Raw genomic sequence first — 13,948 nt, 5'->3', positions numbered from 1 at the left:
CGTAATTCGCCGGTGGCGAATGAAATTGCAGGTGAGGGTGGAGAATCCCCGCGTTATTGCGAGAGATTAATCGCGTGTGTTCTCGAAACTGGTTCGTGCTTTCGAAAGCGATTGTCGTTATAAAGAATGATATTGCACTTATTACGGACCGAAATTGCTTTCGGTGTTTTGTTGTAAAATTGACTGCAATTATTCTGGTCTGAATAAGTCTGAACGGAGCGATAATATTTACGATGTATCTTCAAGACAGACGTTGACTTATACAGAGAATAAAAATCGTGTCGCAAATCCAGGATTAAACTTATCGACCTATTTTTGTCAAAACTTCACTTCACAAATCAAAATGAAAAATGATTGAAGTCTCGTACGCGAGAGATGTGACGTCGCCTTGAATGGAAATGCGGCTCGTCTGCGTGACATGAGAGAAAACAGGCTGCCGGGAAAAGCCACACGGAAAATCTCCAATCCAGCGGAGTAATTTTCCTTAGACAAGATCACTCCGTAAACCCTATCCGGATTGATACGCGTAATAAATCACTAGTTGGATGGAGGAGATAGAAGGAGGAGAGGCGAGGTCGAGAAAGTCCCGAGATCGCCAGATGGATCTCGTCTTTCTTTTTTGGCGGCGTTAACATCTTTCTCACGGCTGTGGCCCGATTTACAGTTCATCAAATCGCGAATTCCGTCGTCGATCAGATCGAACAGGTGGATCATCGCACGTTGCGCTGTCGATCAAATTCCGATTATCTCCCGACGATAATTTAAATTTAACACATTTAGTCGCGGCTTTCAAGTAAACAAACGCGCAATCGGAAGATTATATTACTATTTAATTGACCCGCACAGCGGTTTGAAATGTACATTCAAACAATATTTCCGCGACCCGACTCGTATGAAAACATTTACAACGATTTGTTACGCCGTATTTCTCGCTTGCTAAACGTACTTTTAATCCGACCGTATTGACGATGAAGTTGGTTTATTACGCGTTGCTTTATTTCGACGCCATCGTCGCCAGTTTTCATAAATCCGTGCCGGTCACACATGTGTATTTATGCAGGTGTGTTTATGCGCGCTTATAAAACACGGTATTACATTATAAAATGCGAATATGAATAAATGATAAATTTTATCGCAGCTTTAATGTAAAATTAATAAATAACGCGAGTGATTTACGCAGTTTGCATCCAAGTTTTATCGTTTGTTTTCAAATGGAATTATATCTGTAATAACGGACGGCTTTTCGAGAACACGCAGAACTTTCTCGTCAAGCCTTCGTTTCGTTACGCAACGTAATCGACGGGATTTTCGCGCGACGAACGTTTTTATCGAAAAATTTGGCCGCGTCACTGAAAATGCGCGAAATGTTGGCCATGTCACTGTAACACGACGACGATATCCCGGAGGATTCACGAATGATCGAGCCTCTCGCAATGTCGGCGCAAATTAAATTAAATTAGACAACTGAATTTTACGAATCGATAGTTCTCCTCTGACAATAACGTTTTTTTTTTATCTCTTTTTGGACAACTTTTCGACAGATGTCCAACGGGCTACAATTCAACAACGGTGGGATTAATAGCGCGATGACGTCACATTTTATCGCATTTATTAATTTAATAGCAATACGTGTTGCAATAAATTGTTGTATTCTCATATTATATTTTTATCGGGCAATGTTTAAATCTCTAGCACGTAATAACTTTTGAATGTAAATCTTGTTAGTTATCTCCCTCTCTCTCTTTCTCGGTAATTTATGATCGTAAAAATGCAAAATTATGGTAACGAAGAGAAGCGAACGCAATTTTCGGTATTATTAACATCGCATAAGCTTTTTTTTCTTTTGGAGTCTGTTAATATAACTATTTGAATTTTTAACGATAATCAAGGGGATATTTTTTATGGTTCTCATTAAATCGATTGCATAGAATTTTTATCAGAATCTCGAAAATAGAAATATTTTTGTTTCAGCTCGGATGGAAGAGGAAAAAGGTGCGTCAAACGCACAGATCCTTTGGTCGGCCTGTCAAGCCTTGGCTAGAGCAATGAAAACCGCGTCACCGGATGTGACGATCAGACCATTGGAACCTGAAATTAAGGCTATCTCCAAAGCAGCATGTAAGTGTCTTAATTTATCAATAGGATATCTACTTTCTGGAAAAACATGGAAAACTTGGAATTTTCAGAGACTTTTTTGTATCTAGAAGAAATCAGGGAATTCTCATGGAATTTTATTGAAATTCAGAAAAGTAAATAAAATTTTTTTCTTTGATAATTTTGCTCTTATAGTGTAAGCAGTAATAAGCCAAGTTATGAAATAATTAAGCGTTTAAAATATATTATAAATACACATCTGTCTCTCTGTTTATATATTCAATGTGTTTTAACAAAATATTGAATATGCATACATATTCTTTATTGTAATTTTTAGTGATAAAAAATGAAAATGTATTATGCAAGCGAAAAATGTTTATCTCACCAAAGCTATTAATCTTTTTCAGTATATTTTGAAATGTAGTACTAGAAACTTAAGTGGTTTTGTGTTTTTCCTTCTCATGAGTGAAATTTATTAGAAAAAAAAATATATATATATATATATATATATATATATATATATATAATGAAAAATCTTATTTCAGAAAATTTCACCATAAAATTTTTAAAATTTTCTCTCTATCAGGAATTTTGAACAAAAATATAGAAGATCAGGGAATTTCCAAAGAATTTTTTTACAACATTTGAGTAGATATTCTGATTAATAAGAAATTCGAACCCATTTTGCTGTTTTATTAACATTTTCTTTAATTAATGATTTATATTAAACATCTTAGCGCATTAAGAAAGCGTGTGATTTACATGCGCATTGAATAAAGAAAGAAAGCTTACGTCATAAACGAAGAGATAGCTCGATAGACTTTTAAAGTAATATCGCACGGCAGGTATGCGGTTCGCATTGCATACAAAATACGGCGAATACCTTCTAAAGTAGCGTGAGAAACTTGGAGAATAGAGTGCGGACTTTACTGTTGTAACTCCGGAGTAGTTCCCTGCATTACGGTCGCTCGTAATTATTATTACTTGCTTTCGTATACATTATTATTACTATATACGCGAACAAAGTATGTAGTTAATTCAGCAAACATCGGGCCGAATTAATTAAATCTACAAATTATCGCGTGAAATCTTGCGTATTACGTTACGTGTCTCTGAAACATTAAATACGCGCGAAAGTATTATACACTTATTTGCAAAATATATACACCAGTCTGTATTTATAATAAACAGATAAAAATTTAACACATACATATACATACACATTTTCTGCGTGACATCTTTACAACAGTCGAGCAATTGATTTGGATCTCAAGTCAGTGCTTATTTATCTCCTTTATACCATATTATTTTATTTTGATATTACAAAACATTATTAAACGAGATTTCGAAACGAGGTTTCTGTGTGTTTCATCCCTTCAATTTTTTTTGATGTTATTTGAAACAGCGTTCGAATTTCATATTTCTTTCGTTTCTTTCTGATACTTCTCCCATAAATCTATTTTGGTTACCGACAATGAGAGAATATCTCGCTCGTCGCGATTTAAATGCTTTCGATTTGAAATATGAACGCCATCTCGGAATCTCGCAACGTCAATTTTTCCGGATACTGATCTGCTCTTTGACAAGAGTACGGCATTAATTTAATTTGAATCGCGGACTAAATTCGACAAAGAATGTTAATCCGGCGAGCGGTCTTTCTTTCGTTCGGGACCGCACGCGTTTTAATCGCCGTCCAGCAATTCGCGCTCGTTTCTGCTGGCGTGGATCGCCGAATCGACTATTAAAGGCTGGAACAATAGGGATGACGACGACGACGGAATCTCGTACACGAGCGTATGCGAGTCGAGCGGATAGAGCGGAACGAGAGACTCGGCATAGCAGAAGAGAGACCCAGTCGAAGATTTACGGCTTAATCGGAAGCGAGCATTCATATATATATATATATATAGAGGACCCTAGGGTTGGGTATTTCAAAGAGCTCGTGTCGGTCTGATGGAGTGCCGCGCACTTGGTGTTCATTAATTATGCCTCTACCGCGAGCGCTTAATTGCGCGAAGTGTCTATAAATTTTTGGTTGACCGCGCGCTTCAACGCGTTTTAATTCCTTCCACCAGAGACGTGGTCTGCGTAATTTCGATTTTCACGGATCGGTGCACGCGAGAAGTGAGAATTCTAATTGTTAATTAAAATTCGGATGCTTTATCGAGTTACTTAAAGACGATGACAAGCGTTCGCGAAATCGATCAACGAGATATTTTTTTTATTAATCTTTAATGATGAGAATTGTCAATGTCATTGATGTAAATGGGCGATTATCCGACGCATAAAATAATTCATTATACAATAAACTTATTATTATTTACATGTGATTTTGCGATAATCGAATGCGAACCGCAAGCCTGAAACGTGCGTCCGCAACGCTCTGCAGTAAAGCATAAATTCGTTCAATGAGAGAAAAACATAGCCGGAATGTTGTGGCTTCAGTAACCGCAAAGCAAATTGGACTACAGCGGATATTTGGTAATTTCGAATAACATATACGTTACGCTGATTAATCCTGCTGTCGAACCTCGGAGGAAACGTTAGTTTCTCGAATGAACTAGTCGATCAAAAATTACGTTAACTGAGATTTCAATTAATTAAGTAAATTGAGAGAGAGAGCTACCGGTAGAGGCGATGAAAGCACTGATTCAGTTTCCTCGTTTCCTTTGATTCTAGCGAAGGAAGATCCTCTGGTGTGCGCCGCTATCCAGAGCATTCCCGAGGAGGCGGCCAAGAGAGGAGTATTCCCGGAGGATGTCCTTCGCGTGAGATTCCTCAAGGTAATTATTACGTTTCCAGTATTTTTTAACATATATTTACATGTATTTACTCCTTGAAAAAACATGGAAAACCTGAAATTTTTAGGGATTTCTTTTGTATCTCGAAAAATCAGGAACTCTCATGGAATTTTATTGGGACTCGGGGAATTTAAAAAAAAATTCTATCTTTGATATTTTTGCTCTCATATTATAAACAGTCGGTAAAAACCAAGTGAATTATATTTTTAAAATATATTATAAATATATATCTCGCGCTGTTTATATATATTCAATGTCTTAACAAAATATTGAAGATGCAATACATATTCTTTATTGTAATTTTTAATAATAAAAAATGAAAATCTTATTGCAAATGAAAAATGTTTATCTTACGAAAGTTATTCAATTTTTTTTAGTACACTTGCAAATCTAGCACTTGAAATTTACGTGATTCTGCGTGTGTTTTCTTCGTCTGAGAAAAAAGCATCAAAAAATTTATTTTAGGAAGTTGCACCAAAAAATTTTAAAAATATTCTCTTTACTTGAAATTTTGAACAAAAATACTTGGAATATAAGGGAATTTTGAGTAGATACTTTTGATATAGTATTCTTGTATATGATCGATAGGTTCAATTTCTCAAAGTCCGTTCGCTCTCATTATGTGTTGCTAGGTAGAAAGCGTGGCTAGGAGATTAGCTATGGTGCCTGAGGAGGGTGCAGCACTGCCTATATATCTTCTTAGCTATCTTCAAAGTTTCCTGATCATCAAAACGGCCAATCCAATCCCGAAGAAGGAGCTCGAAAACGAGCCAATCGATGTAAACTCTTTGAATACGTACGACATCCTTCAACGTGCCAGGTAAGATAGCTATTTATTTGTCGAAAATTCCTGTACATTATGTCCATGGCAATTATTTCTACAGGATCGAATCTTATTGGAAAGTTTGAAATTGTATTGATCGTGAATTAAATACAATCCGCGAAATTTCTTTACAGATACTTTGCTTGACCTCCATAAAAATTAATTGGCTGCATTTTTTTACAAATTTTGAATTCTGTGATATCCATCTCGCAATTTTATATTATTTATATAATGACAGCGCGAAATCGTTGATGCTCGAGAATGGTGTTTGTCGTAGCTCTCGACTTGAATGCGCTTTTATTGTACTCGAGCACCAATTTCGCACGTCACGCAAGGCCCTTCGTCTCTCTCTTTCTCCATCCGCTCTGATCCCGGTCCTCGTGACCCTATAAATTATCCTTACGAGATTCTAAGGACCGGAGAGAGAGAACGCGGCCGGCTATCAATGTGGCGAGAAAGACGAAAAAACCTACCGCACAATATCCGCCACGTATACTCTGACAAAGAACACTGCCATTTACTACTCGTCAGGTTATCCCCGGTGAAATCCGGTAGCCAGCCATTTTACCGACTTATCCCTTCGTTTTTCTCGTGCCAGCGGCTCGTTTAGTTTTCCACCCTTGCTGAAGGCACTCTCGATTTATGAGAAATGCTAAATAAGAATAAGCATCGTATATCTTGAGTGTTGCACGAGAGATATGTTGAAAAAAATTGTTTTTTATAAAAGACATGTATATCCCGTAATGAGACATTACACACACAATTACATATTTTATTGTTTGAAAATATTCAAACATTTATATTAAAAATGTGTGTATAAAAAGCGAAGCGTCGTACCATTTTTAAATTCACTGAAGAAAATCCGTTGTTAAAGTTTTATTCCGACGATAGAATACCTTCTATAGCTCCAAGGGGGAATACAGTTTCGCGGCACGTAGCGCGACGGCGTTGGTTTCTTTACGTTCAAAAATTCGCGAAAGTGGCGGTTTGTGGATCGCCGCGAAAGATAGTTTTACATACTTAAAAGCACTCTCGCGGCCGTTGATTTCGCACCCCGCGGCCTTTTCTCCGCTGGAACGGAGGATGTGAGATATCGAGTGTCGGCAGCGAAAGAGAAGTAGACCACCCTGCCCCCCATCCCCCTTCGCGAAAATAGACATTCTCGGCACGTACGAATTTACGCTCCCTTGGCTATCCGCCACGAGTCGTTATCTCTCTTTCTCTTTCACGGCTTACAAATTAAAAATATATTATTTAGGATATTTTCCGTGCGGATGGATTGCGAAGCGTATCCGCACGGAAATGTCAAAGTTTATCATTGGAATATAATTTTGCGAGGTACACGTGAGGAGGCGCGTAAACAGATCTCGAATAGTCTCTCTCGGATAGTCTCTCCTCGTTTGCTTCTAATCGTAATTTACAAAATTAAATGTAACTTAATGATTCGACTGTTTAATTAGTACGTAAGAGATTGTTGAATAACACGTAACACGTATTTCGATGTAATTCCGTAATTACGGAAACTCGTATACTCGTACTCCTTTAATTAAAACCATGTCGCGCGCGATGCAATTTGAAATTGTATTTTTCTCCTGTCGAAAACATCTGAGTAGCATCCTGATGAATACTTAACTCTTAAAGGTCACATATATGGATTATTTTGACTCTACCGATTTTTACAATCGAATATCCCGAAAGCCTAAATCAATAAAAAAAAAAATAAATAATAAAATTTTTTTATTATTTATTTATTTATTTATTTTTTAATTTTTGTTGTACACGATCATTTTCTCTATAGAGATGTCAAGAAATATATATAAATTTCTGTAGATTTTTGCACTTTGAGATAGCTAAAACTACGACGAGACATTGTAACCCAGAGCAAGAAAAATGTATAATCTACAAGGGTTAATTATTTTATCGCTTTTCATTTTCTTCGGAGGTTCAGAATTTCATGCAAGAGAAACGCGATACCGCAACTGATGTACTTTATGGATGATGTGACAGGTGATATATTTTATCAGCCGGAGAACAGGCGTCAGGTGGATAGTTGGTCGAAATAAGTTACACCGCGGGCTTTGTAATTGGCGATATGTGCAATGTATAACTTATATAGGTAGTTGGACGCGACACGTTCACCACTGTCCATGAACGAACACGTGTAAGCCGAAGTGCGGTGGAGCCTTCTGAATTTTTAATTTCGAGGCGCACTGCGGTATGCACACATACACGCATACACACATGTATACTCTCTTTCAATGCCCGCGGATAAAACTCTCGGGCTCTCAAGAGTTTTGCACGGCAGCGTATAGTCAATATATCACGCGCGTAGATATACCTTAAAAAGATTTCTCGGAGATTTAAGAGGAGGAACCATTGTCTCACTCGGCAAATGAATATTTAATCGTCGAGATAGATGCACTCTAAAATTTGACCCCTCGACTTTATATGCGCATTTATTAGTCGCGAACACGTACGATATATATAGTTGCGTTATGAAAATGTAGTTGGGTTCGTGTTACTTGTAAATTGTGCTAATGGCGTATTTATTTTCGCTCGTTAAATTTTTTAATTGTTTCAACGAGGAGTAAATAAATTTACGAGAGAATAGAATAATTCTCTCCTTCTTGTGTTACTTCAAACTTTGTCAAATTATCCTCTTCGGATTTATCTCATTCCTATAATGATCGACAAATGGAATATCAATGTCCGCTATTTGCGCGAATTAATTTTATTGGTGAATCAGTAAATATCAGGCAGCGAGTTGGCCTGTAACATTTATTCCAAGAAGTCTTTTCCATTATCGAGAGAGAAACTTCTTCAATATTTTATTTTAATGGATATATTCAATAACAAGAGAACTTTTCTTTACAATACTGAGGGATTACTCGGGGGTGATCAACCAAATTGTATGAGAAACTCTTTAGCTAATGATGCTATCCCTTGGATAATCAAAGATCGATTTTCTTAAAAGCAACAAATTAGGAAGACATAGATTTCTCGCGTATTTATCAATTACCGTTTGCATTTGACAAGGTGTCTACCTCCTGGAAAAATATGGAAAACCTGGAATTCTCAAGGATTTCTTTGAGTAGAGTCCCTTTTAATTGAAATTAAAAATTAAAAACATTAAATTTTTTTTTATATTTATTAGGATATATTTTATAAGATGTCCTCAAAAATCATATATTTAATTCATAATCCACATAAAAAATTTTAAGGTAATTAAAAATTTTTAAATTCTCTCTAATAGAGAACAAAAGAGAAAAAGATTTTTCCTAAGGGAAAATGAACTTGAAATAGATTGAAAAACTTGTAGATACAAAAACGAAAGTGCGAAATCACTTCTCGCCTCGTGTGATAGTTTGATCAAAATTATTACGAGAAATCCGTATCACGATCGGATTGATTGATCGGTATGAAGAAAACTGAATTTACCCGCGATCTTATACGGCAGGAATACGTGCAAGAAAAGCGTAGGATTTTCTTAACGGAGGATTGCTCGATGCGGGACGAAGACTAAGCGAGAAAGTTGCGGTGCGATATCATCGAATATGAAATCCGAAGGCAACAAGAAGAGTGTGCGAGTGCGCGTCCGTGCTTCGAATTAGGCCACTATGTGAACTGTTACGTAGAAGGATTGATTTTATAAGAGACGGGGCAGGGAGATAAACGTTCTACGCCACGTCCTATTCCACGTTTCACGGTATTCGTTGTAATGAAAAAGTAGACAGACGGTGCAGTTTCCGGTGGTGCAGTTTCCGGACATATTGTTCGTGGCTTGTTAATCTACGTATTTTCTTTAAAAACGGCGTGATGTAGTCTCGGTATGCGATTGGACGTTTTCCAAAAAGGGCGGTAATTAACAATGATCAGCGAATTGGAAAATATGTGAATTGCTTAATTTAATATAAGATTTTAATTTGCGTATTAATTATATCAGTAATTTTCATTTTTTATTAATTATTATTGTTCTGCTGATTATTTTTAATGTGATTCTAATACAGTGTGTTTGGTTTAAATGTATACATTTAGTTATTTCTTTATATAATAGTTATTATAAAAAAATGTTTAGAGTAAAAGTTATTTTTTGTTGAAGAAGATCTATATAATGACAAACGAAAATATCCACGACAGTTTTTATTGGAGATATTTTGTTTTTTTCCGCTCATGACTAAAAGCAACACAAATGATAATATTTTATGAATAACTATTGAAAATCTCACTTTATTGCACGCTATCGAATTTATCATAAATACTTTACAAAACTGCAATAAAATAGATACATTATTCAATTTAAACAAATAAAACTACAAAAAATAATAAATAAATAAATCGTATAAAAGAAGGAATACTTTTTAATTAAAATATCGTTCATTCGTTTGAAAATCCTCTCGCATTACTTGGAAAATACCGGTCATTTCTTTCTCTTCTCGTACTCTCCGTCCGTAAGCCGAGATACAACATTAATCTCTCTTTACTGCATCGGAGCGGGAGACTCGATGTACTCGTGGTACGCTCGGCGTAAAGTTTTCAATCGACGTTATCCTGCGTGCGGTTTCCCTTGAAGGTTCGTGCTTCCGTGCGCCCAGGGAAGGGCGACATCCGCGCTGGTTATTGCCAATTTAATTCTAAGTTTGTGAATAAATGTCTCGAACGGTTCGTGGAAGGCGTTTCCTCTCGGAAGAGGGTTGCCGTGGCTTCCGGCTGTGTGTTCGATATCGCCAACTATTTCTCGGCCACGGATACCTTTCGCCAAACTATCGCGCGCGTGGTCTCTTCGGTATCTCTCCAAAAGCGATGGTTTCCAAAAAGGGCGGTAATTAACAATGATCAGCGAATTGGAAAATATGTGAATTGCTTAATTTAATATAAGATTTTAATTTGCGTATTAATTATATCAGTAATTTTCATTTTTTATTAATTATTATTGTTCTGCTGATTATTTTTAATGTGATTCTAATACAGTGTGTTTGGTTTAAATGTATACATTTAGTTATTTCTTTATATAATAGTTATTATAAAAAAATGTTTAGAGTAAAAGTTATTTTTTGTTGAAGAAGATCTATATAATGACAAACGAAAATATCCACGACAGTTTTTATTGGAGATATTTTGTTTTTTTCCGCTCATGACTAAAAGCAACACAAATGATAATATTTTATGAATAACTATTGAAAATCTCACTTTATTGCACGCTATTGAATTTATCATAAATACTTTACAAAACTGCAATAAAATAGATACATTATTCAATTTAAACAAATAAAACTACAAAAAATAATAAATAAATAAATCGTATAAAAGAAGGAATACTTTTTAATTAAAATATCGTTCATTCGTTTGAAAATCCTCTCGCATTACTTGGAAAATACCGGTCATTTCTTTCTCTTCTCGTACTCTCCGTCCGTAAGCCGAGATACAACATTAATCTCTCTTTACTGCATCGGAGCGGGAGACTCGATGTACTCGTGGTACGCTCGGCGTAAAGTTTTCAATCGACGTTATCCTGCGTGCGGTTTCCCTTGAAGGTTCGTGCTTCCGTGCGCCCAGGGAAGGGCGACATCCGCGCTGGTTATTGCCAATTTAATTCTAAGTTTGTGAATAAATGTCTCGAACGGTTCGTGGAAGGCGTTTCCTCTCGGAAGAGGGTCGTCGCGGCTTCCGGCTGTGTGTTCGATGTCGCCAACTATTTCTCGGCCACGGATACCTTTCGCCAAACTATCGCGCGCGTGGTCTCTTCGGTATCTCTCCAAAAGCGATGGAAAGGGAGGGTTGAGGGAGACGGTACATTCTCACGAAACAAAATGGCCAACATCCGTCGAATAATCATAGAGAAATTTGGCCAGATGAATCTTCCCCCGCGCCGATTGTTTTCCGCAAATAGCGGACTTCCATTGTCCGCCAAGCATTCCGTTATACGACGAAATTAACAAAATGATATAAATTTATTTAGACAAAGAGAGAGAGAGAGAAAGATAACGCCTGTTCAAAATATATCCAAAACCTTTATATATTCGAAAACCGCCATTGTTATTTGTTTTCATCGCGGCTCTTAAACATTTCGAGTCTCGATTATTTGTTTCAGATACTGGTTGGATCGCGGCGATTTTAAGATGACTCTGAGATACATGAATCTGCTCAAGGGTGCGCCGAGAAGCATCGCCAGAGACTGGATGAACGAGACCAGGATCCTGCTGGAGACGCAGCAGGCGATCAACACCCTACTGGCGTACGCAGGTGCGATCGGTCTCGTATATCTCGGCGCTGGAGATTCGCCCAAGGTCAGTGCACTAAGTTACGTAACCCCTTAAACAAGCGGCGCGATTAGATATGCGCTGAGAAACGCGTGTTTCCGGTGATTAATAGCCGACCTGAGTATCCATCTCACTGTTTCCATCTCTCTCCCTCTTTCTCGACAACGATAGCTCGCTTATTAAACGACATGTTTCCGTATAGCAAATAGCTTCTGCCCATAGTGATCTCCCGATAGCAATTGCAGCCTGAACAAGATTGATTATATTTATTTGTCATCGAGACATTTATTTATTGCGTGCACGTATAGTTGAGCAGAATTTATCTTTTTCAGCCAAAAGTTGATTAGCTATATTTTTTTCTTAAAAACACTTTTTTATTATATGTATATTGATTAATTTATTTGATGCTTCTTTCGACGCTTTTGTTATCTGCATATAAGAGCACCTTGGTTGCTTATTGTAATTTGGAAGCGGATCCGTGAGCGTCCCTTTACGTTCTTTGCGGCGTTGTTCGAATTGTTCCAGCAGAAGTAAAGGCGGACAGAGAACCACAGAAGAGAGGCTGTCCCGAACCACACACACGAGGGAATGTCTATAGAGGAACGGGGCGGGGGTGACAGAGGAGAATAGGGAGAGACAGATGGCACCGACGACGAACTGAAGGGAAACGAGAACGGAAGGATGAACGCGGGGAGAAATCGCTGCCAGCCTTGTATAGTCACAGAAATGTCTTTTCTAGCAATTAAAATATAGGAATATATATATTGTGTGCCGAGAGAGGTAATGCAGACAGTGAAACACTTTTCTTTGCCAGTCCTCGAGGACTCCCATCCTTGTACGGAAATGTACTTTCGCGCGCTTTGAATTTTTCAACGAGATTCAAATTTTATGTATGAAACGTACGCGAAGATTTTAAATACTTGTCGGATATATAGATTTCGAGCGAGCTGTTGAATGGAATACGAACGTTGTAGTGAATACGAAATCACTTATCTGATAATATATTTTGCTTCGATAAATACTTTTTTGCTTGATTATATATATAAGAAGAAACCACTTCCCTTATATTGATTGAGAGAAGAATATAAAGAAAAAGTTTATTTTTATTTTTGCATACCACTATTCCACCCAACAGCTCGAATCGTGTGTGATGAGGGTACAGAAAGTTACCGAATACAGTGTAAATATCGAACACGATCGTACTTCTAAAGAGACGACGGTATAAGAAAGCATTTAAGCGCGTCCCACATTTATTACAACGTGAAAATACAAAGTCCCGGATGTTTTTAAATTATTATTTTCGCGTTTAATCATGCCTGTAACTTTGATAATCACGTTCGATGGCGGCGGGCGTGTTTTGAGCTCTCCTTGTCCTGATCCATCCATCCATCCATCTATCTACCCATCCATCCATCCATCTCTATCGAGAGTACCTTTTACTTTATAACCGGATATTACTCTCCCGCGCACCGAACTCCCGTCGCGAATCACATCGATCGTTCGCGTGCCGTTACCTCGTCTTTCGCCTCTCACACGAAAACCTTGGCGATTTCGCACGGGACGGGGAAGCGTGCTAGGAATCATTGTAAAAATTGGAAATAAAGTTGTTTCCTGACGTAACGAGTGTGTCGTGTTGATTGATCCGCGAGGCAACTTTCCACCGTTTTTAATCCTTCCAAATAGCTAAAACAGATATCGTACTTTTGGAAGAATTCTGTTTAGAACGTTTTAATTCGTTCACAGGGTTGAAAATTGTCACAAACGAAACTTTCAATCTATGTAAATAAATTTAACAAGTGCAACATTTTCGATATATTAATAGCATGTTTTTTCTTTTTCTCTATTAATATCGAATTTCTGTCTTTTACTTCAAAATAGCATTTGTCTTTTCTTTTAAATCGGACGATTACAGCCAAAATTATAAGCGATTAAATTTTCAAAATACGTGTGACATTAATAAATGGATAAGATTG

General features: G+C 37.2%; 1 protein-coding gene across 2 annotated transcripts in view; it reads left to right on the top strand.

Annotated features, from left to right (window-relative positions):
• Positions 1–13,595, top strand: part of LOC115237923 (MICOS complex subunit Mic60) — a 38,169-nt gene extending 24,574 nt beyond the window's left edge. Inside the window, exons 11-15 of one of the 2 annotated variants that reach the window (XM_029811311.1) lie at positions 1,972–2,118; positions 4,774–4,877; positions 5,528–5,715; positions 11,807–12,002; positions 12,501–13,595. In XM_029811311.1, the coding sequence (XP_029667171.1) occupies positions 1,972–2,118; positions 4,774–4,877; positions 5,528–5,715; positions 11,807–12,002; positions 12,501–12,509 (644 nt within the window). In that variant the 3' untranslated portion in view covers positions 12,510–13,595. The remainder of the gene's footprint in view (positions 1–1,971; positions 2,119–4,773; positions 4,878–5,527; positions 5,716–11,806; positions 12,003–12,500) is intronic. The other variant, XM_029811312.1, reaches the window with a different exon arrangement.
• Positions 13,596–13,948: the final 353 nt, after the last annotated feature.

This window comes from Formica exsecta, unplaced genomic scaffold, assembly GCF_003651465.1.
Source record: "Formica exsecta isolate Colony F162 unplaced genomic scaffold, ASM365146v1 scaffold314, whole genome shotgun sequence".
NCBI lineage: Eukaryota > Metazoa > Arthropoda > Insecta > Hymenoptera > Formicidae > Formica > Formica exsecta.
The sequence above is the reverse complement of the archived record's forward strand: the minus strand, read 5'-3'. Positions and strand labels throughout refer to the sequence as shown.